This window comes from Notolepis coatsorum (assembly GCF_963971535.1).
Source record: "Notolepis coatsorum genome assembly, contig: SCAFFOLD_355, whole genome shotgun sequence".
Classification (NCBI taxonomy): domain Eukaryota; kingdom Metazoa; phylum Chordata; class Actinopteri; order Aulopiformes; family Paralepididae; genus Notolepis; species Notolepis coatsorum.
The window spans coordinates 193,679-219,567 of NW_028171022.1; the positions used below are offsets into that span (position 1 = coordinate 193,679).

At 44.6% G+C, this 25,889-nt stretch overlaps 1 protein-coding gene across 1 annotated transcript in view; it reads left to right on the forward strand.

Annotated features, from left to right (window-relative positions):
• Nucleotides 1-21,748, forward strand: part of LOC311248363 (uncharacterized protein) — a gene marked incomplete at both ends in the record, with an annotated part of 49,503 nt that extends 27,755 nt beyond the window's left edge. Inside the window, one exon of the mRNA XM_084339256.1 lies at nt 21,631-21,748. Coding sequence (XP_084195382.1) covers nt 21,631-21,748 — 118 coding nt within the window. The remainder of the gene's footprint in view (nt 1-21,630) is intronic.
• Nucleotides 21,749-25,889: the final 4,141 nt, after the last annotated feature.

Genomic DNA, 25,889 nt, shown 5'->3' on the forward strand with positions numbered 1-25,889 from the left:
TACACGGGTCACAACATGTTTACAGGAACGTTTCGGAGTTGTATTTGGACTGTATTTCGTGACTGTTGGGAACTAGGCTACACTGGCACACCTACATCCAGTGAATGACGCTAAGCTAGGCTAACGGCGCGGCTGTTCCCAAGCCTCCTGCATGCACAGAGAAGAAAAGGCTCTGTATCTGCTTGTCTAACTCCAGGGTAGATGGCAAATAAACAAATTTCCCAAAAAGTTGGCATGTTCCTTTAAATCTAGATTTGTCTATGAGAATGCTGGATGTAAATCTGTGAGAACACTAGATGTAAATCTGTGAGAATGCTGGATGTAAATCTGTGAGAACACTAGATGTAAATCTGTGAGAATGCTGGATGTAAATCTGTGAGAATGCTAGATGTAAATCTGTGAGAATGCTGGATGTAAATCTGTGAGAACACTAGATGTAAATCTGTGAGAATGCTAGATGTAAATCTGTGAGAATGCTAGATGTAAATCTGTGAGAACACTAGATGTAAATCTGTGAGAATGCTAGATGTAAATCTGTGAGAACGCTAGATGTAAATCTGTGAGAATGCTTTGCATCTAAGACACAGTGTCCTTGTTTTTAGATGCAAAGCACCTCTCTTTTAAAAAAATTATAATAATTAAAAAACTTCAAAAAACATAAATAAATGTGTATACGTTTTGTACATAAAACTATGAAACGTTTGTAACCTTTGCTAAATGATATACTGAATTGTGTTTCTTTTTTGTATTTATTTGTATGTGTAAATACTAAATAGTGTAATGTAATGTAAAAAGGGTAGGCAATTATAAGCCTCGGCTTCAGCCTACACCTTTTCGGTCATTTTATTTGTTTGTTTTTTTGAAGTTCTACTACTATGATTTGTAAAAAAAAATAAAAAATGTAAAGACCGAAATAAAATCATTCATTCATTCATTCAATGTCTAGCCAACTATATTCTACTCTATTCTATTGTATTGTTTGTATTGTATTGGGCCATCAGGTGTGCTGAGAGAGAAACACGTAGTTAACTATACTATACTCTATTCTATTACTAACCTACAGTACACTGTAGCACTCAACACTTTGATGAACATTGTTGCTCAGCTGATAGAGTTGTGCCCTTCCTGATGACTTGTCGTACAGAACTTGTAAGTCGCTTTGGATAAAAGCGTTCAGCTAAATGACAAAATGTAAATGTATCTATTGCATTGGGCCATCAGGTGTGCTGAGAGAAAGACAAGTAGTTAACTATACTCTACAGTCTACTATATTCTATTGTATTAGCCCATCAGTGTGCTGAAAGGGACAGAGCACTTGACTATTCTATTCTACACTAATTCTATTCAGACATTATTTGGGATGAATATTTGGAATTCGATTCTATTCCAAGTCCATGTCCGTGTACAATTCTGGGCTTTAATTACAATTCCATGTCTCAATGGGCTCCACGTTATAATGGAAGATTTTATTTTGATTTTATTTGATTACGGATCCCCATTAGCTGGTGCCATAGCAACCAGCTATAGTCTTCCTGAGGTCCACACAAAAAAACATACAAAACAATTATTGTTGCAAAAAAAAATTATTAAAAGTCAGTACTCAACACACAGTGCATAATGAAGCTAACAAATAAGCTAAAATGACATGCGAGCAAAGAAACAGAAAACAAACAAACTGTTTCAGTGTGAGCCGTACAGCTGTGTAGTAGTGTACCGAACTAATACAACGGTATGTTAACCACTAACGACCGGCCACCGGGGGCTGTTTTTTCACAATCTAATATAATTATTATTATAATTTTTTTTTACAAGTCGATTATTAATTTCAATATAGAATATACGTTGACACAGCCCGGCTACAAGTACAATTAGTTACCGCCCACTACATCACCCCTGAGTGGAACATGGAAAGCCAAACTTTACCCCCACTGTACCGAAAACCCGTACCGAACCGTGACTTCAAAACCGAGGTACGTGCCGAACCGTGGTTTTTGTGTACCGCGATACACCCCTACTTTACAGTGTTAAATACAATTTAAGATTATTTTTTTTAAAGTTAATTTACTGTAAATGCAGCAAAGGTTTTGAGGCAGGTTATTCCAAAGAGAGTCAATGATCTAAAAATAAAAGACCTAGGAAGGTGTCACTAGGTGCCAAGGTGCCAGTGACGCTCGATATAGACGGGTCACAGCGACTGAGCAGAAAAGGCATGGCGCCAAGCGACGTCCCTGGAAGCTGCCGCTCCATATGGTCCTGGGGGCGCAGCGGCGACCACGCGGAACACCACACAGCAGAACCCAGGGTGAAGACCTTCTTTCCTGTCTGTTCTGTACCGTTAGAACCCGGAACACCACACAGCAGAACCCAGGGTGAAGACCTTCTTTCCTGTCTGTTCTGTACCGTTAGAACCAGGAACACCACACAGCAGAACCCAGGGTGAAGACCTTCTTTCCTGTCTGTTCTGTACCGTTAGAACCATGAACACCACACAGCAGAACCCAGGGTGAAGACCTTCTTTCCTGTCTGTTCTGTACCGTTAGAACCAGGAACACCACACAGCAGAACCCAGGGTGAGGACCTTCTTCCCTGTCTGTTCTGTACCGTTAGAACCAGGAACACCACACAGCATGCAGAACCCAGGGTGAAGACCTTCTTTCCTGTCTGTTCTGTACCGTTAGAACCCGGAACACCACACAGCCGAACCCAGGGTGAAGACCTTCTTTCCTGTCTGTTCTGTACCGTTAGAACCAGGAACACCACACAGCAGAACCCAGGGTGAAGACCTTATTTCCTGTCTGTTCTGTACCGTTAGAACCAGGAACACCACACAGCAGAACCCAGGGTGAAGTACCGTTAGAACCAGGGCTAAGAGGGAGAGCAAGTATTCCCCTTATAGCATTTTTTTTTTCATTTCATTAATTCACTTTTTTATACTCATTATACTCATTATTATACTTTATGTTCAATATACTCATTATATTTATACAAATCTTTACTTACTCCTTATACCTAATCTGTGGACCTCATTTTTGTATTTTGTTTTTTGCATTTTGTACTTTTTAGTTTTGTATATTTGTGACGACCCCCACTTTACCTGCACATGGGTGGGTCTTCAGAGAGCATGGTAGAGTGGGTGGGTCGTTAGCCCCGATTGGTCTCACCTGGGCGGTGAGAGAGCTGCCTGCACACAGTATGTATTCATGTTTCCCTCACGGCGTCTATACTTCCCACAAGCAAGTTGTCCTTTTGCGCGATCTGATTGGCCACTGACATTTCTGGTCATGTGACATGTGCGCCCAATCGTGTGACGGCAAGTTCTTTGGACGGTTAAGCTTAGGCGCTCTTTCGAAGTTGGTTAAGGTTAGAGTTTGTCTTAGAGCAGGGCGATAGAACGCCAGCCCTGATTCCAAACTCTAACCTTAACCAACTGCGAAAGAGTCGCCTAAGCTTAACCAGTGATAAACTAGGCGTTAGGTCGTTTGCAGGCTGTTCGACGCGGAAATGGGCAAAGACACTGCTCGTCATGCGATTGGGCGCACGTGTCACATGACCAGAAACGTGCGTGGCCAATCAGAGCGCAAAACGGGAACGCGGAAGGACAATTTGCTTGTGGGAAGTATAGACGCGTCCCTGTGTAATCCCCTCTGTCTGCTTCTTCCACTCCTAGGAACAGGTTGTACTAACACCCAATTTGGATCCTTTGATCATTCTGATACAGACTATGATTGAATAAATTATTTTGTTCAATTGTTATCACGTGTGGACTCCCTATTTGTCATAAATGACCTGTTTGTGACATATTGCAGATATATTTTGTATAGCGTTTGGTCTTTACTCTTTAACTATTTTTTTTTTAAACTTCTTTTTACTGCATGAAGCACAATCTCAGGAGGGCCATACAGAACCAAGTATTTCACTATAATGTACATGTACCTAATATGTGACAAATGAAACAAAACGTGTAAACTTGATATTCTATTCTATTGTGTTGTATTGTATTTGAACAGTGTTTGGGCTGAAGGGAGGGTAGTGTAAGGGAGGTACAGGAGAGAAGCATCATCATTTTTCTGTCCAAATAAAGGAGAGAGAGCGGCTGCTTCTGCGTGGGGAAATCAATGGTTTTATTAAACTAGCTTCATCTGTGGTTCATACAGGCTCTTTATTAAACTAGCTTCATACAGGCTCTTTATTAAACTAGCTTCCTCTGTGGTTCATACAGGCTCTTTATTAAACTAGCTTCATACAGGCTCTTTATTAAACTAGCTTCATACAGGCTCTTTATTAAACTAGCTTCATCTGTGGTTCATACAGGCTCTTTATTAAACTAGCTTCATACAGGCTCTTTATTAAACTAGCTTCATCTGTGGTTCATACAGGCTCTTTATTAAACTAGCTTCATACAGGCTCTTTATTAAACTAGCTTCATCTGTGGTTCATACAGGCTCTTTATTAAACTATAGCTTCATCTGTGGTTCATACAGGCTCTTTATTAAACTAGCTTCCTCTGTGGTTCATACAGGCTCTTTATTAAACTAGCTTCCTCTGTGGTTCATACAGGCTCTTTATTAAACTAGCTTCCTCTGTGGTTCATACAGGCTCTTTATTAAACTAGCTTCCTCTGTGGTTCATACAGGCTCTTTATTAAACTAGCTTCATCTGTGGAGAGAGGGAACTGCCCTGAGAGGGAGGTTCAAAGGGTCAAAGTGGGTATCAAACAGGAGGGAAGACTGCCAAACAGAGAAGGTAAACTGTTAAACAGTCATCCAGAACTATTTTATTGCACTGTAAAAAAAAAACTGATTTTATATGTCTGAACTTTATGTGCTCATTTTATGTCTATTATATTCTATTTGATTGCACTGCACTATTTTACTCTGTCTATTCTATCTTTAAAACTGAATCAAACCATAAACAAGGTGGCCTATTGGGATGCTAGATCCTAATGTGAAAAACTGATTTTATAATTATGTCTGCAATTTATGTGCTCATTTTATGCCTGTCTTCTTCTGTTGTGAAGCACTTTGAGCTGCAATTTTTTGTATGAAAGGTGCTATACAAATAAAGTTTATTATTATTATATATCTGTGCACCAACACTGTCAATACAAGTTCCTGTTCCTACTGTATATTGGATTTGGTGCAAACGTCCTCATCTCTATCAGCAGTCATTGTGCTGACCTGAGTCTGACCCGAGTCCAGGCCGACTGACAGTGTGTTACACCTTAACGTGAATTCACTTTCAGTTTAACGCAAATTGTATTGCTGACACAAGCTTTGAAGATGCTTTTGGGAGTGTATCTAATAATTATTTTAACCAGGTGTATGTAGCAATTTCATCAATTGAAATCCTCATCTTATCTCATCTATAACATTGAACTTGTGCAAGTGTATTAACACTTTCAGTGCCAGGGACGTCATAACTCGTTTTATTAGCTCCGGCACGGAAAGTGTTAACAAACTAGAAAACCTGAATCCCCAAGAGGAGGCATGCCCTAATAATGACAGCGTGGCTCAGGAATGTCCAAGGCTTTATCTGCGGCCTGCTTAGACTACAGCTGCCACATGGTGGTCATGCTAACAAACAAACATTTAGCTTAGGCTTTTTGGCTTTGTTTAGTTTGTATATAGGTACTGGTAGAACACAGGCACAGAAGACAAACCTTCTGTTAAATCATAATTATGTTAGGTGGATATAAAGTAAATAAATGTGTCAACAAATACCCTGTTTGTCTCTGTGCTCCCACTTGGTCTATTGTAGAATCTCTGGCTGCCCAACCAGAACTGGGAGAGGATTTGGAAGGAACCAAGTGGGGTACAGGGGGGGGGGTTCATGATGAGAAGGGAATAGGCTTATGGAGTGCCCTAAACACTGTTTAGTGTGTTGTAATGATAGGTTGGTATGGAATAATGTATCCAATGTGTACAGAATTATTTAAATTGAGAAATAATGTCTGTATTAATTAATTGATTGATTGTGATTTTGGTTTGTCTCTGTAGGAGGAGCTTCCAGGTTAAAGCTCCTAAAGGTTAAAGAAGCGGGTTTGTGACCGGAAGGTCGCCAGTTCGATCCCCGGGACCGGTAGGAAAGAAATCACAGCTGAAGTGCCCTTGAGCAAGGCACTTAACCCCCAACTGCTCCAGTGGAGTTGCTCAGTGGCCAACGGTGTCAGACTGTGGTTGTACTGGGCGGCTCCCAGGTGTCAGACTGTGGTTGTACTGGGCGGCTCCCAGGTGTCAGACTGTGGTTGTACTGGGCGGCTCCCAGGTGTCAGACTGTGGTTGTACTGGGCGGCTCCCAGGTGTCAGACTGTGGTTGTACTGGGCGGCTCCCAGGTGTCAGACTGTGGTTGTACTGGGCGGCTCCCAGGTGTCAGACTGTGGTTGTACTGGGCAGCTCCCAGGTGTGAACGGAACCGTGTGAATGTGAAGCAGGGCGTTCCTGAAAAAGAGCATCCGTGCTCAGAGAACCTACCCTGGGTAAAATAAAGGTTAAACAAACAAAAAGAAATAAAGCCTGGGATAGAAGCTCCTCCCAGGAAGAAGTAGAAGCAGGATTGGAAGCGAGACACAGCCGTGCTGGAGCTAGTTCCCTTAGCCAAGGGCCTAGTCGTTGATTTTGTTTATAGAAAGTGTAATAGTTTTGTATTTAATTATGTTAAAGGTGACATGCATTATAAATGTCATTTTTCAGTCTCTAGCATTGTATTATAGTAATAGGAGTTAGTATCAATGTGTTTTTGTGTCTAAATACCATATTGGCGGATTGCTCTGATTCAGCTCAGACTATTTCCTGCTAGATTTAAGCGGACAGTGATGCGATTGGCTCTGTGGTTGGAGCTAATGCCCGCCCACAATCTACCTCTACACAGCGAGTGGAAACCACTTCCTCATACTGCGGAGGCAGAGTGAAACCCGACACCTCTGCATGCACTCTGAGGGAGAGAGAGAGAGAGATAGAGAGGGAGAGAGAGAGAGAGGGAGAGACAGAGAGAGAGGGACAGAGAGAGAGAGAGAGAGAGAGAGAGAGAGAGAGAGAGAGAGAGAGACCACTGTGCAAAAAATGATGGTTTTGAGTAGTTGATTAGAAATATAAAACAATGAATTTTTTTGAAAAAAAACTTACAGATGTCTTCAATAGACTCACAGGAATTGTGTAAAGTTGCCCAAATAGTGCTAGGAATAGCAATGCATGTCCCATTTAAATATGGTTTTTGCCCGTTTTTCCCACTGGTGAGCAAAAGAATAAAAACCAACCACCGGGTGATAACAGTTTGATTGGCCACGTCCTCACCGGTAGCATCGGCTCCCCGTGTGACTGGTGCGTGCGTGGCTCTTCTCAGTTGCACATTTTTGTTCTCCCAAGTTGTTGCAGCTGGGGAGGCTGCACTAGCTAGCTACGAGCTAATGCTATTTGGAACATGGTTCCTCGTAGTGGACTGATACTTGCTCTTTGCGAACAGTGTACCCCGTGCAAAAGGCCCAAGGAATGGGGTGGACGTAAGGACAGTGGGATGTAACTCGATACTAGGCAACGGCCCCTTTTGTAGAGAACATGTCAGTGGTGTTGGTCGTCTTACATTACATTGGGCTTGAGTTGATGTCCTCCCCATTTAGAACCACACACTCCCACCATGTTAATGGGAAATAGCGGAATAGTAACAAGTGCCTGTGCATCTGTGTATCTACCATAATTGATAATAAAACTCCTCACAGGATGTTTTGTTTATTGTTTATTGGCAAAGGATCCCCATTAGCTGACGCCAAGACATCAACTAGTCTTCCTGGAGTCCGAAAGGATGTCCCTGCCTCCCGTGTCCTGACTAGACACCCCGTGTCGTTGACTACATGCCCTAACCACCACGAGCTTCAAGACAGTACCTCTGCTAAATCTTGCAGTGATTAACAGCGGACGCCCAAGTATCTTCCTAATGGCACCTCTCATGTGTTGAGAAGTAGTAGCAGTTAGCACGTTGCTAACAACAACACTACTGGCACCGCTCATGTGTTGAGGAGTAGTAGCAGTTAGCACGTTGCTAACAACAACACTACTGGCACCGCTCATGTGTTGAGGAGTAGTAACAGTTAGCACGTTGCTAACAACAACACTACTGGCACCTCTCATGTGTTGAGGAGTAGTAGCAGTTAGCACGTTGCTAACAACAACACTACTGGCACCTCTCATGTGTTGAGGAGTAGTAGCAGTTAGCACGTTGCTAACAACAACACTAATGGCACCGCTCATGTGTTGAGGAGTAGTAGCAGTTAGCACGTTGCTAACAACAACACTACTGGCACCGCTCATGTGTTGAGGAGTAGTAACAGTTAGCACGTTGCTAACAACAACACTGCTGGTAGCTCCAGAGTTACCATGAGATGTGAGCGTGAGAGCGCCTGTGGTGCGGAGATTACAGCACCGCAGAAGGCAGACGGCTTTCCCTGGCAGCCACCGACACACACTAACACACACAGACACACACACACACACACACACACACACACACACACAGAGACACACACACACACAGAGACACACAAAGCGCACTCAGGCGGAGGAGACGGTGAAAGAGAGCGTACGTTCTAATGTACAACGATGGAAATGAATTCAAATAAAATCATTGACCGACGTTAGAAATATTGGAGCATGCAGGTCCTTGGCCGGCTGTCAGCACACACACACACACACACACACACACACACACACACACACACACACACACACACACACACACACACACACACACACACACACACACACACACACACACACACACACACACACACACACACACACACACACACACACACACACACACACACACACACACACACACACACACACACACACACACACACACACACAGACAGACAGACAGACAGACAGACAGACAGACAGACAGACAGACAGACAGACAGACAGACAGACAGACAGACAGACAGACAGACAGACAGACAGACAGACAGACAGACAGACAGACAGACAGACAGACAGACAGACAGACAGACAGACAGACAGACAGACAGACAGACAGACAGACAGACAGACAGACAGACAGACAGACAGACAGACAGACAGACAGACAGACAGACAGACAGACAGACAGACAGACAGACAGACAGACAGACAGACAGACAGACAGACAGACAGACAGACAGACAGACAGACAGACAGACAGACACACACACACATTGACTCACTCACATATACACGAGAAGGGTAGACGTTTGAGGAGGAGAGAAGGAGAGAGGAGAGAGAGAAGGAGAGAGGAGGAGAGAGAGAAGGAGAGAGAGGAGAGAGAGGAGGAGAGAGAGAAGGAGAGAGAGAAGGAGAGAGAGAATGAGAGAGAGGAGGAGAGAGAGAAGGAGAGAGAGGAGAGAAAGGAGGAGAGAGAGAAGGAGAGAGAGAAGGAGAGAGAATGAGAGAAAGGAGGAGAGAGAGAAGGAGAGAGAGGAGGAGAGAGAGAGAATGAGAGAGAGGAGGAGAGAGAGAAGGAGAGAGGAGGGTAGACGTCTGAAAAAGTAAACCAATCGCAGCAGTTCACTGACATCACACGCTGTAAGGTCGATCAATTAGAGCTCGTGATTTCACTGACATCACACGCTGTAAGGTCGATCAATTAGAGCTCGTGATTTCACTGACATCACGCGCTGTGAGGTCGATCAATTAGAGCTCGTGATTTCACTGACGTCACACGCTGAAACAGCCAGCCGGCCAACACGCTAACTATAGCTCTGAGAGCTGCCTGTCGAGCCATGACTTGAAGATTGCATTTCATTCATGGGAATAAATATGAGATGACAATAGTTTTATTATGCAAGACACCAAGCTACATTCAACACACAGGAGCTTTGCCAGATCCTCTTTGAGAATAGTGTGCTACTCGATATTTAGGCTACACGTGTCGTTTTGTACAAAGACTTTCACAAAACATGCAATGCAGGGAGTCATCAGCATGCAATCATGACAGCTAACTGGATTAACTGATGTTAGCTATGCTAATCTCAATTAGCGCTTTGCTAATGTTATGTTTGGTTGTCAAAGGGATATGCCAGCTAGCAACCTTATTTAATGTTAGCTGCTTCATGTACTTTGATTGCCTACACCGTTGTTGGACTATCTGTCTTGTCTTTGCTTGTTTTAAAAACAAAATTTAAACCCCCCGTCTCTAGTTTGACGGCGTCCCAGTGTTTCAGTGTCTCTGAACCAATACATTGGTTGAAAGCTAAGATGGCCGCCGTTTGACACCCTACTTGGCCTATTACGTGCTTCCAATTTCTAAGACCAAACAGCCAACGAGCGCCAGTTTCGAATAAGTTACAGACTTGTTTTAATATCTCTTATTACTCGGGATAATAAACCACAAAACTTAAAGTTATTGGCATATATGGGAGCGCAGTTAGTTTGTCTCCCCTATTTCTAGCATGTAGCAACAATTAGATTTGAAATTAGTTAAAAAATGGTGGCACCCTGGCAAAAATTAAAAAGCTACTGTACATACAGTAGATTTCATTATCTGTTCTTATGCACGCCTGGTGATATTAAATCCAAATTGAAATATAAGATTTGGCACAATCCATAAATGTGCGAATTGGCTATAATAAGGTAATTTATAAGCCTGCTATTCTATATTCTATAATAATATTTCAAATTGCATTGGTCCGGATGGGAGAATTCAGTACTGTATCTACAAAACCTTCTGTTTAATCATCTTCCCTTTATTCATTTCCTTAGATTTTCTGTACACATGATCTCAAGAAGGTACTGAACGAGATCGATGGCAGTTTTTCATGTCTGGTCATTTTTAGCATGGTGTTATTCACTGTCAAAGATGCAAAGAAAAATCATAATTCATATTCTCCTTTGTTTCATCACAATTTAAGCAAGCCTAGACACATAATAGACACAATATTTCTGACACTGTGAATACATTCACTGAGGTCCGTAGATGTCCCTAGATACCAAGAATATGCAAATGGTCCTTGTAGAAGTGGAGCAATATTCCATTTACCTAGGTATATATTTTAGCCGGATTTTCAGAAAATAGGCTCCAGATGGAAGAGGTTAAAGCTCAATATATCAAAACGTGGCACTTTACAGTGAACAGGAGGTCTATTTGTATTAAAAAAAAATAGATTGTTTTCATTTTAATGTCTGGAAGAGCTCAAAAATAAAAATGTCAAATGATATTTCCGTTGCCTTTTTTGAATTGATCTAAATGTTACTGATTGTGTTAAATGGGCATATGATATCGTCTCATATCGATCATAGGCACCTGAATCGAATCGTATCGTGGCAGACTTTGTGATATCGGCAAATATCGTATCGTTGTCCAAAGAATCGATATAGTATCGTATCGTGATGAAACTGGTGATTCCCACCCCTAGTTGTCGTAAGAGGAAACGTACGACAATGTCGGTGAACGAGGTCCATTGTTCCTGTGTTCAGATCCACTCTGGCTTCAAAATGTTCCAAGTTCAGTTTGTATCGAGCAAATTGTTCTTCCCATCCTTTTGGCTGAGAAGGTTCCTCAGGTTAGAAGGTTAGAAGGTTCCTCAGGTTTGGTTCACTGGCTCAAAAGACAGTGGCTACATCCAATTTCTCCAAGCCACACACACTAGTGGTTGACCAATATATCGGTTAGCCGATATTGGCAATTATTTTCCTATCTGTAATGGCCTATATCGAATTTTTAGACATTTTTGGCTCAATTTGCTAGAGCAAAAATAAAACACAAGGAATCCAATCACTTCATGCTAGCTTACCCAGAAAGGTTCTCTGATATTTTGGCAGGTACAAATGTACACTAACATGTTTATTTAAATGGTAAATGGCTGGTAAAAAAGCGCTTTACAATTTGTTACTCACATTTTACCCGTTCACTCACACATTCACTCCCACATTCACACACCGACGGCGGAGGCAACCATGCAAGGTGCCAACCTGCTCAGCTCATTTAGGCTAAATCTACCAAGTGCAAACCTATAGCTGTCATCAACCAGCGATGCTAGCTATAGCTAAATATTATTGAACTTCAGTTCAGACGTTTTTGTGTCTGAGGTGATCAGAATCACCATAGAATTATAGAATCTGGGCGGCCGGGTAGCGCAGGGGACTAAGCGTCTGTCTACCACCACAGAGCCAGTGGGATCGAATCCAGCTGTGGTGCTTCCGGGTTGGCCGACCGTCCTGGTCGTTGTAAACAGCGACTCCTACAGTCAGTGGCGTCGCATGGGTAAAATAACAGGGGAAGCCAAAAGAAAAGGAATTAAAAAAAGAATTATTAAATATTTTTATTAATATATATATATATATATATATATATATATATATATATATATATATATATATATATATATATATATTTTTTTTTTTTTTTTTTTTTTTTAAGTACACTACAGTATGGCTCGGCGGCCAGTCAAACTTTCTTTTTATTTATTTAACAGATTGCAGAATGGGTACAATACAGTACGGCTCAATACACACAATTGTTAAGGGGATGCAGACCAGAGAAAGACGTTTGTCTTGTTTACATCAGGGTCATTAATACTGCTGGAGCATTGGTTCATTTTTGGTCAGATTTTTTCTTGCACGATTTTGCGCACCGCGTGGGAGCAAATTCGAGACACATATTCGGTTGCAAAAAGGTGTCCCACGGTCTCCTCTGTGGCCGTGAATATTTTCACGCGGATCGGAATCACGGAGCGCCCGTGGGACACTTTTCCGTTTCGGCGAGTTTATTCCACGCTTTCGGCTTTCCTTTTCTAAGCATTTTTGGGGCTACATGTGAATGAGTAAAAGTTGCGGGACGCCCAGATGTTTCCACAATAGAAAACTCGCATGGATCCCATAATAGGCTCACTTAATACAGCGTTTTTAACATCACGCGACATTTTCAGGGTCGCGAGCCGACCTTTTCCCCTCGTTTTCGATGATGGAAGTGATTTAGGAAAAGCTTCGGCACGCCGACAGGTACCCGTGGATTTAATCTCGCGAGGATCGTGGGAGCAGTCACGGGTTAATACAATTTTCAGAGTGCAGAGGGGAGGTGTGCAGAGGGGATGCCAGACTAATTATTCTGCTCACAGCCCCGTTTTAAACTTTTAAGGTGTGGCAGTCAGCTCGAATCTGATTGGCTAGTATCGGTTTTGGACTCTACATACATGAATCACATGGTTGAGGCTGGAGAAAGACACCTCCCCCCTGCCTCTCCTCTATAGCTGCAGTGAGCACAGTGAGTCTCCGCCCTCCCGGACCGACGGTAGGGGGTAAGAGTGCGCAACGACCAGGTAGGGGATTGGGAATTGGCATAACGACTAACATTGGATGGGAGAAAAACTGAAAAAGAAGGGGCGAAAAGATCACAGAAAGAAAATTAAGAATTATAGAATCTGTATCCATATTTCATTATTAATGTTGTTTTTTGTAATCTATTTTATAACGCATAACAGTGTCTATAAAATTGTATGAATCTTATTTGTATGAATACGTTTGAAGAGGATGGTTGCTTTTTTTTCTTCTATCGCCAGGTCGTTTTTCCAGTGACACTTTCCCAAGCATCATTTCTGGCCACTGAAGGGTCATTTGTGAGCTCTCGGGTAAAAGCGACAGCTGTGCTAACACTCATGTTAGCACAGACAGGAAGTGGAAACCACTATGAGTGACAGGTTTTCTTCTTCTGATATTATACAAACAGCCACTTCTGCCTGTGTGTCCACACACACACTACACTGAACAGGAAGCTCGAATATTAGTAGACATCATACACATCATTTACTCTCTCAATTGAGAATATCGTTCTCTCTTTCTCTCTCTCTCTCTCTCTCTCTCTCTCTCTCTCTCTCTCTCTCTCTCTCTCTCTCTCTCTCTCTCTCTTTGACTTGCCCTTCCCTCCTTCAAAAAGGATTGAGATTGGCGGACTAAGCGCTCGTCACCAACGCGAGAGACACTGGTATCGAATCCGGCTGTCAGCGTTGCCTCCGGCTTGGCCGGCCGTCATACTGGCTCAGTTGGCAGAGTCAGCGGGAGGGAAGCTGGTGGGTGGTAATCTGGTCGTTGTAAACAGCGACTCCTACAGGTCGGTCAGGGCGCCTACACAGCGAGGGAGGGAGATGGTGAGGGTAGTGTGAGCCTCCCACACGTTACACCTCGCCAATGAGAGTCCGCGCTGTCAGGTGAAAAGATGCTGCTGGCTGTCTCCATATGTCTCGGAGGAGACATGTGATAGTATCTATCAACCCTCCCTAGACCGACCAGTGGGGGGCACATGCGAGCAACGACCAGGAAGGGGAGGGGGGAATTGGCATGACGACTAAATTGAGATGGGGAAAAAAACACAGAAAAACAGGAAGAGAACAAGTGGATAAAAAAAAAAGGATTGAGATCCAGTATCAAACTATGGAACTCTTTGCAGAATGATGAAAAGAGTTCTACTACTATATTTCACTTAAAAAGGTTGTACAAAGAAAAGATAAATAGACAGTATAGTATATATATATATACAGTATATTTGACTGATAGATACACAAAATGGGTTTATTTATGTTGATTTAATTTAGTTGCGTTGATGTTTCAATTTTAGCTAAAATGGGTATGTACATTCTGTTTGGTTTTACGCAATAAGTCTATCGGTATGCTGTATGTGTGTAGGGGCAGGTATAATGGTATATATACGAATTTGTCTTCTTCCTGTTCCTTTCGGCCATGGAATTTGGTGGATTATATTAATATGTACTGTTTGACTGTGGTAATTCCATGTAAATTATAAATGGCTGCTGTTCTTGGTAAACTATCAGATTTGAGTATTTCTATTTCTATCTCTCTCTCTCTCTCCCTCTTTATTTCTGATAAGAGAAAGCCTGTTTCTCACTCCCACGCTCACTGTCGTCCAATCAGCTCTAACTAACCCTAGTCACGTGACGCAACGACAAGGAAACTGTTGGCCAATAGGGAGAGAGAGAGTTACTGTATGTATTGAATGTGTATCTGTGTATCTATTAACGGCGACTGTCGGTTGTGTGATAGTAAAGGGTTAACCTTCTGTCGTGTGGCAGTGAAAGGGTTAACCTTCTGTGTGTTGTCGCAGTGAAAGGGTTAACCGTTTTGGTAGTGCGGCAGTGAAAGGGTTAACACCTTATCTCTGTGTATGTGTGTGTGTGTGTGTCTGTGCGTGTGCATGTGTGCGTGCGTGAGTGTGTGCATGCTGTCAATCCACCCTTGCCTAAGATTTCAAATAGAATTTACTGAACCATCTTCAAGATGAAGCTGATAAAAAAGATGATAAAAACTAGATTATTATAATTTTTTTAATCATTTTACCAATTTATTCAAAATACTAAAACCTCTCCAGATATTATCATATAGCCTACAGTATAATATAAATAATATAATGACATATTATCATTGTTGTTGTTGCTGTTGTTGTTATTATTATTAGTATCCTTATTATTATTATTATTAGGAATTACACGATATAGAATGTCCATTTTGTTTTTTATTTTAAACAATGGGGATCTGTAACTGCTAAATTATTTTCAGGAGAATGCTGATGGTGGTATATATAGGCATATATATATATGTGTGTATAGCCTATATTTTCTTTGTGTGTGTGTGTGTGTGTGTGTGTGTGTGTGTGTGTGTGTGTGTGTGTGTGTGTGTGTGTGTGTGTGTGTGTGTGTGTGTGTGTGTGTGTGTGTGCGTGAGCGTGTGCGTGCGTGTGTGTGTGTGTGTGTGTGTGTGTGTGTGTGTGTGTGTGTGTGTGTGTGTGCGTGAGCGTGTGCGTGCGTGCGTGTGTGCGTGCGTGTGTATATCATCATCTCAAGCCTACTACATCTATTCATACTGGTGATGTGAATTGCATCCACTATGCCAATCTACAACAAGATACTCCAGCCTTGGCTTGTACCCAGAGGTACATAAATATAGTACAACTGCCACCTGGATTAATCAGGAGAAGTGCCACACAACTCCAAATGGGCTCTTATACCTTTTGGCATCGAGGGTCAGAATTGTAAACAGGCAGTGGGTCGCAGGGCTAAAGATAATCATATTATTTGAAACATTGCTTCTTTAGGTACTATGTGATCAAGATGCTAACTAATATGCTTTGTAATGAGCCATTTCCTCTCAGAATGTCTTCCTAAATGTCATTCAATTCAATAACAAATATACACGATATTGTTTAGAACATTGAGGACCAAGGTGTGTTTGTGGAGGACCAGGATGTGTTTGTGGAGGAACAAGATGTGTTTGTGGAGGAGGACCAGGATGTGTTTGTGGAGGAGGACCAAGATGTGTTTGTGGAGGAGGACCAAGATGTGTTTGTGGAGGAGGACCAAGATGTGTTTGTGGAGGACCAGGGTGTGTTTGTGGAGGAACAAGATGTGTTTGTGGAGGAACAAGATGTGTTTGTGGAGGACCAAGATGTGTTTGTGGAGGAACAAGGTGTGTTTGTGGAGGAGGACCAAGATGTGTTTGTGGAGGACCAGGGTGTGTTTGTGGAGGAACAAGATGTGTTTGTGGAGGAACAAGATGTGTTTGTGGAGGACCAAGATGTGTTTGTGGAGGAACAAGATGTGTTTGTGGAGGACCAAGGTGTGTTTGTGGAGGAGGACCAAGATGTGTTTGTGGAGGAACAAGGTGTGTTTGTGGAGGACCAAGGTGTGTTTGTGGAGGACCAAGATGTGTTTGTGGAGGAACAAGATGTGTTTGTGGAGGAACAAGGTGTGTTTGTGGAGGACCAAGATGTGTTTGTGGAGGAACAAGGTGTGTTTGTGGAGGACCAAGGTGTGTTTGTGGAGGACCAAGATGTGTTTGTGGAGGAACAAGGTGTGTTTGTGGAGGAACAAGATGTGTTTGTGGAGGAACAAGGTGTGTTTGTGGAGGAACAAGGTGTGTTTGTGGAGGAACAAGATGTGTTTGTGGAGGAACAAGATGTGTTTGTGGAGGAACAAGGTGTGTTTGTGGAGGAACAAGATGTGTTTGTGGAGGAACAAGGTGTGTTTGTGGAGGAACAAGGTGTGTTTGTGGAGGAACAAGGTGTGTTTGTGGAGGAACAAGATGTGTTTGTGGAGGAGGACCAAGGTGTGTTTGTGGAGGACCAAGATGTGTTTGTGGAGGACCAAGGTGTGTTTGTGGAGGAACAAGGTGTGTTTGTGGAGGAACAAGGTGTGTTTGTGGAGGAACAAGATGTGTTTGTGGAGGAACAAGGTGTGTTTGTGGAGGAACAAGGTGTGTTTGTGGAGGAACAAGGTGTGTTTGTGGAGGAGGACCAGGGTGTGTTTGTGGAGGAGGACCAAGGTGTGTTTGTGGAGGAGGAACAAGATGTGTTTGTGGAGGACCAAGGTGTGTTTGTGGAGGAACAAGATGTGTTTGTGGAGGACCAGGATGTGTTTGTGGAGGAACAAGATGTGTTTGTGGAGGACCAGGATGTGTTTGTGGAGGAACAAGATGTGTTTGTGGAGGAACAAGGTGTGTTTGTGGAGGAACAACATGTGTTTGTGGAGGAACAAGATGTGTTTGTGGAGGAACAAGATGTGTTTGTGGAGGAACAAGATGTGTTTGTGGAGGAGGACCAAGATGTGTTTGTGGAGGAACAAGATGTGTTTGTGGAGGACCAGGATGTGTTTGTGGAGGAACAAGGTGTGTTTGTGGAGGAACAAGGTGTGTTTGTGGAGGAACAAGATGTGTTTGTGGAGGACCAAGATGTGTTTGTGGAGGAACAAGATGTGTTTGTGGAGGAACAAGGTGTGTTTGTGGAGGAACAAGATGTGTTTGTGGAGGAACAAGATGTGTTTGTGGAGGAACAAGATGTGTTTGTGGAGGACCAAGATGTGTTTGTGGAGGACCAAGGTGTGTTTGTGGAGGAGGACCAGGATGTGTTTGTGGAGGAACAAGATGTGTTTGTGGAGGAACAGGATGTGTTTGTGGAGGAACAGGATGTGTTTGTGGAGGAACAAGATGTGTTTGTGGAGGACCAAGGTGTGTTTGTGGAGGAACAAGATGTGTTTGTGGAGGACCAAGGTGTGTTTGTGGAGGAACAAGGTGTGTTTGTGGAGGACCAAGATGTGTTTGTGGAGGAACAAGATGTGTTTGTGGAGGAGGACCAAGGTGTGTTTGTGGAGGACCAAGATGTGTTTGTGGAGGACCAAGGTGTGTTTGTGGAGGAACAAGGTGTGTTTGTGGAGGAACAAGGTGTGTTTGTGGAGGAACAAGATGTGTTTGTGGAGGAGGACCAAGATTTGTTTGTGGAGGACCAAGATGTGTTTGTGGAGGAACAAGGTGTGTTTGTGGAGGAACAAGATGTGTTTGTGGAGGACCAGGATGTGTTTGTGGAGGACCAAGATGTGTTTGTGGAGGAGGACCAAGATGTGTTTGTGGAGGAGGACCAGGGTGTGTTTGTGGAGGACCAAGGTGTGTTTGTGGAGGAGGACCAAGGTGTGTTTGTGGAGGACCAAGATGTGTTTGTGGAGGACCAAGATGTGTTTGTGGAGGAGGACAAGATGTGTTTGTGGAGGACCAAGATGTGTTTGTGGAGGACCAGGATGTGTTTGTGGAGGACCAAGATGTGTTTGTGGAGGAGGACCAGGATGTGTTTGTGGAGGAACAAGATGTGTTTGTGGAGGAACAGGATGTGTTTGTGGAGGAACAAGGTGTGTTTGTGGAGGAGGACCAAGGTGTGTTTGTGGAGGAGGACCAAGATGTGTTTGTGGAGGACCAAGATGTGTTTGTGGAGGAGGACCAGGATGTGTTTGTGGAGGACCAAGGTGTGTTTGTGGAGGAGGACCAAGGTGTGTTTGTGGAGGAACAAGGTGTGTTTGTGGAGGAACAAGGTGTGTTTGTGGAGGAGGACCAAGATGTGTTTGTGGAGGACAAGGTGTGTTTGTGGAGGACCAAGGTGTGTTTGTGGAGGACAAGGTGTGTTTGTGGAGGAACAAGATGTGTTTGTGGAGGAACAAGATGTGTTTGTGGAGGACCAAGGTGTGTTTGTGGAGAAGGACCAAGGTGTGTTTGTGGAGGAACAAGATGTGTTTGTGGAGGAGGACCAGGATGTGTTTGTGGAGGAACAAGGTGTGTTTGTGGAGGAGGACCAGGATGTGTTTGTGGAGGACCAAGGTGTGTTTGTGGAGGACCAAGGTGTGTTTGTGGAGGAGGAACAAGATGTGTTTGTGGAGGAGGAACAAGATGTGTTTGTGGAGGAGGACCAGGTGTGTTTGTGGAGGAGGACCAAGGTGTGTTTGTGGAGGAGGACCAGGATGTGTTTGTGGAGGAGGACCAGGTGTGTTTGTGGAGGAGGACCAAGATGTGTTTGTGGAGGAGGACCAGGTGTGTTTGTGGAGGAGGACCAAGGTGTGTTTGTGGAGGAGGACCAGGATGTGTTTGTGGAGGAGGACCAGGTGTGTTTGTGGAGGAGGACCAAGATGTGTTTGTGGAGGAACAAGGTGTGTTTGTGGAGGAGGACCAAGATGTGTTTGTGGAGGACCAAGATGTGTTTGTGGAGGAGGACCAAGATGTGTTTGTGGAGGACCAAGATGTGTTTGTGGAGGAGGACCAAGGTGTGTTTGTGGAGGAGGACCAAGATGTGTTTGTGGAGGACCAAGATGTGTTTGTGGAGGACCAAGATGTGTTTGTGGAGGAGGACCAAGATGTGTTTGTGGAGGACCAAGATGTGTTTGTGGAGGAGGACCAAGGTGTGTTTGTGGAGGAGGACCAAGATGTGTTTGTGGAGGAACAAGGTGTGTTTGTGGAGGACCAGGATGTGTTTGTGGAGGACCAAGGTGTGTTTGTGGAGGAGGACCAAGATGTGTTTGTGGAGGAACAAGGTGTGTTTGTGGAGGACCAGGATGTGTTTGTGGAGGACCAAGGTGTGTTTGTGGAGGAGGACCAGGATGTGTTTGTGGAGGACCAGGATGTGTTTGTGGAGGAGGACCAAGATGTGTTTGTGGAGGACCAAGATGTGTTTGTGGAGGAGGACCAAGATGTGTTTGTGGAGGACCAAGGTGTGTTTGTGGAGGAGGACCAGGATGTGTTTGTGGAGGAGGACCAAGATGTGTTTGTGGAGGAACAAGGTGTGTTTGTGGAGGAGGACCAAGATGTGTTTGTGGAGGAACAAGATGTGTTTGTGGAGGACCAAGGTGTGTTTGTGGAGGAACAAGGTGTGTTTGTGGAGGAGGATCAAGGTGTGTTTGTGGAGGACCAAGATGTGTTTGTGGAGGAACAAGGTGTGTTTGTGGAGGAGGACCAAGGTGTGTTTGTGGAGGACCAAGATGTGTTTGTGGAGGAGGACCAAGATGTGTTTGTGGAGGACCAAGGTGTGTTTGTGGAGGAGGACCAGGATGTGTTTGTGGAGGAGGACCAAGATGTGTTTGTGGAGGAACAAGGTGTGTTTGTGGAGGAGGACCAAGATGTGTTTGTGGAGGAACAAGATGTGTTTGTGGAGGACCAAGGTGTGTTTGTGGAGGAACAAGGTGTGTTTGTGGAGGAGGATCAAGGTGTGTTTGTGGAGGACCAAGATGTGTTTGTGGAGGAACAAGGTGTGTTTGTGGAGGAGGACCAAGGTGTGTTTGTGGAGGACCAAGATGTGTTTGTGGAGGAACAAGATGTGTTTGTGGAGGAGGACCAAGATGTGTTTGTGGAGGACCAAGGTGTGTTTGTGGAGGAACAGGTGTGTTTGTGGAGGAACAAGGTGTGTTTGTGGAGGACCAGGATGTGTTTGAGGAGGAGGACCAAGATGTGTTTGAGGAGGAGGACCAAGGTGTGTTTGTGGAGGAGGACCAGGATGTGTTTGTGGAGGAGGACCAAGGTGTGTTTGTGGAGGACCAAGGTGTGTTTGTGGAGGAGGACCAGGATGTGTTTGTGGAGGAGGACCAGGATGTGTTTGTGGAGGACCAAGATGTGTTTGTGGAGGAGGACCAAGATGTGTTTGTGGAGGAGGACCAAGGTGTGTTTGTGGAGGAACAACATGTGTTTGAGGAGGAACAAGATGTGTTTGTGGAGGAGGACCAAGATGTGTTTGTGGAGGAACAAGGTGTGTTTGTGGAGGAGGACCAAGATGTGTTTGTGGAGGACCAAGATGTGTTTGTGGAGGACCAAGATGTGTTTGTGGAGGAACAAGATGTGTTTGTGGAGGAACAAGATGTGTTTGTGGAGGAGGACCAAGGTGTGTTTGTGGAGGAACAAGATGTGTTTGAGGAGGACCAAGATGTGTTTGTGGAGGAGGACCAAGATGTGTTTGTGGAGGACCAGGATGTGTTTGTGGAGGAGGACCAAGATGTGTTTGTGGAGGACCAAGGTGTGTTTGAGGAGGAGGACCAAGATGTGTTTGTGGAGGACCAAGGTGTGTTTGTGGAGGAACAAGATGTGTTTGTGGAGGACCAAGATGTGTTTGTGGAGGACCAAGGTGTGTTTGTGGAGGAGGACCAAGGTGTGTTTGTGGAGGACCAAGGTGTGTTTGTGGAGGACCAAGGTGTGTTTGTGGAGGAACAAGATGTGTTTGTGGAGGACCAGGATGTGTTTGTGGAGGAGGACCAAGGTGTGTTTGTGGAGGAGGACCAGGATGTGTTTGTGGAGGAACAAGATGTGTTTGTGGAGGAGGACCAGGATGTGTTTGTGGAGGAACAAGATGTGTTTGTGGAGGAGGACCAGGATGTGTTTGAGGAGGAACAAGATGTGTTTGTGGAGGAGGACCAGGATGTGTTTGAGGAGGACCAAGGTGTGTTTGTGGAGGAGGACCAGGATGTGTTTGAGGAGGACCAAGGTGCGTTTGTGGAGGAGGACCAAGATGTGTTTGTGGAGGAACAAGATGTGTTTGTGGAGGACCAAGATGTGTTTGTGGAGGAGGACCAGTATTTGTTTATGGAGGAACAAGATGTGTTTGTGGAGGACCAAGATGTGTTTGTGGAGGAACAAGGTGTGTTTGTGGAGGAGGACCAGGATGTGTTTGTGGAGGAGGACCAGGATTTGTTTATGGAGGAACAAGATGTGTTTGTGGAGGACCAAGATGTGTTTGTGGAGGAACAAGGTGTGTTTGTGGAGGAGGACCAAGATGTGTTTGTGGAGGACCAAGATGTGTTTGTGGAGGAGGACCAGGGTGTGTTTGTGGAGGACCAAGGTGTGTTTGTGGAGGAACAAGATGTGTTTGTGGAGGAGGACCAAGATGTGTTTGTGGAGGACCAAGGTGTGTTTGTGGAGGAAGACCAAGATGTGTTTGTGGAGGAGGACCAAGATGTGTTTGTGGAGGACCAAGATGTGTTTGTGGAGGAGGACCAAGATGTGTTTGTGGAGGAACAAGATGTGTTTGTGGAGGACCAAGATGTGTTTGTGGAGGAGGACAAGATGTGTTTGTGGAGGAACAAGATGTGTTTGTGGAGGACCAAGATGTGTTTGTGGAGGAGGAACAAGATGTGTTTGTGGAGGACCGGGTGTGTTTGTGGAGGACCAGGATGTGTTTGTGGAGGACCAAGGTGTGTTTGTGGAGGACCAGGATGTGTTTGTGGAGGACCAGGATGTGTTTGTGGAGGACCAAGGTGTGTTTGTGGAGGACCGGGTGTGTTTGTGGAGGACCAGGATGTGTTTGTGGAGGACCAAGGTGTGTTTGTGGAGGACCAGGATGTGTTTGTGGAGGACCAGGATGTGTTTGTGGAGGAACAACATGTGTTTGTGGAGGACCAAGGTGTGTTTGTGGAGGAGGACCAAGATGTGTTTGTGGAGGAACAACATGTGTTTGTGGAGGACCAAGGTGTGTTTGTGGAGGACCAAGGTGTGTTTGTGGAGGACCAAGGTGTGTTTGTGGAGGACCAAGGTGTGTTTGTGGAGGACCAGGATGTGTTTGTGGAGGAACAAGGTGTGTTTGTGGAGGAACAAGATGTGTTTGTGGAGGAACAAGGTGTGTTTGTGGAGGAGGACCAAGGTGTGTTTGTGGAGGACCAAGGTGTGTTTGTGGAGGACCAGGATGTGTTTGTGGAGGAACAAGGTGTGTTTGTGGAGGAACAAGATGTGTTTGTGGAGGAACAAGGTGTGTTTGTGGAGGAGGACCAAGGTGTGTTTGTGGAGGACCAAGATGTGTTTGTGGAGGACCAAGATGTGTTTGTGGAGGACCAAGATGTGTTTGTGGAGGAGGACCAAGGTGTGTTTGTGGAGGACAAGGTGTGTTTGTGGAGGAGGACCAGGATGTGTTTGTGGAGGAACAAGATGTGTTTGTGGAGGAACAAGGTGTGTTTGTGGAGGAGACCAAGGTGTGTTTGTGGAGGACAAGGTGTGTTTGTGGAGGACCAAGATGTGTTTGTGGAGGACCAGGATGTGTTTGTGGAGGAACAACATGTGTTTGTGGAGGAGGACCAGGATGTGTTTGTGGAGGAACAGGATGTGTTTGTGGAGGACAAGGTGTGTTTGTGGAGGACAAGGTGTGTTTGTGGAGGAACAACATGTGTTTGTGGAGGAGGACCAGGATGTGTTTGTGGAGGACCAGGGTGTGTTTGTGGAGGACAAGGTGTGTTTGTGGAGGACCAAGATGTGTTTGTGGAGGAACAAGGTGTGTTTGTGGAGGACCAGGGTGTGTTTGTGGAGGACAAGGTGTGTTTGTGGAGGACCAAGATGTGTTTGTGGAGGAACAAGGTGTGTTTGTGGAGGAACAAGATGTGTTTGTGGAGGACCAGGGTGTGTTTGTGGAGGACCAAGGTGTGTTTGTGGAGGACCAAGATGTGTTTGTGGAGGAACAAGGTGTGTTTGTGGAGGAACAACATGTGTTTGTGGAGGAACAACATGTGTTTGTGGAGGAGGACCAAGATGTGTTTGTGGAGGAACAACATGTGTTTGTGGAGGAACAAGGTGTGTTTGTGGAGGAACAAGATGTGTTTGTGGAGGAACAAGATGTGTTTGTGGAGGAACAAGGTGTGTTTGTGGAGGACCAAGATGTGTTTGTGGAGGAACAAGATGTGTTTGTGGAGGAACAACATGTGTTTGTGGAGGACCAAGGTGTGTTTGTGGAGGACCAACATGTGTTTGTGGAGGAACAAGGTGTGTTTGTGGAGGAGGACCAAGATGTGTTTGTGGAGGAACAACATGTGTTTGTGGAGGACCAAGGTGTGTTTGTGGAGGAGGACCAGGATGTGTTTGTGGAGGAACAACATGTGTTTGTGGAGGACCAAGGTGTGTTTGTGGAGGAACAACATGTGTTTGTGGAGGACCAGGATGTGTTTGTGGAGGAACAACATGTGTTTGTGGAGGACCAGGATGTGTTTGTGGAGGAACAACATGTGTTTGTGGAGGAACAAGGTGTGTTTGTGGAGGAGGACCAGGATGTGTTTGTGGAGGAACAACATGTGTTTGTGGAGGACCAGGATGTGTTTGTGGAGGAACAACATGTGTTTGTGGAGGAACAAGATGTGTTTGTGGAGGACCAAGATGTGTTTGTGGAGGACCAGGATGTGTTTGTGGAGGAACAACATGTGTTTGTGGAGGAACAACATGTGTTTGTGGAGGAACAACATGTGTTTGTGGAGGACCAAGATGTGTTTGTGGAGGAACAACATGTGTTTGTGGAGGACCAGGATGTGTTTGTGGAGGAACAAGATGTGTTTGTGGAGGACCAGGATGTGTTTGTGGAGGAACAAGATGTGTTTGTGGAGGACCAGGATGTGTTTGTGGAGGAACAAGATGTGTTTGTGGAGGAACAACATGTGTTTGTGGAGGACCAGGATGTGTTTGTGGAGGAACAAGATGTGTTTGTGGAGGAACAAACATGTGTTTGTGGAGGACCAGGATGTGTTTGTGGAGGAACAAGATGTGTTTGTGGAGGACCAGGATGTGTTTGTGGAGGAACAAGATGTGTTTGTGGAGGAACAACATGTGTTTGTGGAGGACCAGGATGTGTTTGTGGAGGAACAAGATGTGTTTGTGGAGGACCAGGATGTGTTTGTGGAGGAACAACATGTGTTTGTGGAGGAACAACATGTGTTTGTGGAGGACCAAGATGTGTTTGTGGAGGAACAACATGTGTTTGTGGAGGACCAGGATGTGTTTGTGGAGGAACAAGATGTGTTTGTGGAGGACCAGGATGTGTTTGTGGAGGAACAAGATGTGTTTGTGGAGGACCAAGGTGTGTTTGTGGAGGAACAAGATGTGTTTGTGGAGGACCAGGATGTGTTTGTGGAGGACCAGGATGTGTTTGTGGAGGACCAGGATGTGTTTGTGGAGGAACAAGATGTGTTTGTGGAGGACCAAGGTGTGTTTGTGGAGGAACAAGATGTGTTTGTGGAGGAACAAGATGTGTTTGTGGAGGACCAGGATGTGTTTGTGGAGGACCAAGATGTGTTTGTGGAGGACCAAGAATGGCCCGAAGGCATGAGCAGTGAACATTAACAGAATGTAGATAGTAAAAAAGAATACTGAATTAAGTTATTTCCTGAAAAAGGATGAGCACATCTGAGCACGTAGGAAACCAATTATTTTACAGATTTAGCGATTAAATCAATTAAGTCTGCATTACCTTTTTGATGTGGCACCGCCAGAGATATCTAATAAACTGAAAATGACACAGGATGATATAATAATATCTTTGGACTCAGAAGAAGCGGATCTCACTACCTCACACATTAATATGGCATGCTGTACACCGGTCCTGTATATTCTAAAAAGAAATCCTAAAGGCCCATACTTCAGCTTTCGCCATTGTATTTTCTTCCTAATGTTGACGTGCGTGTGGGCATAATGTCCGGGCCTATTATCAAACACACTCCCGGCCATCCGTCATGTGAGGAGGCCTCCCGCGCGCTGCTCTGGAGCACAATGAGACGGCTCGTGTTGCTCCGCCGCAGACAAAGTGTAAGTTAATAGGCAGCTAATATTCCCCGTGTCCTCGCCAGGACTTTAGAGAGGGACAATGAACTGAGAGCCGCGAC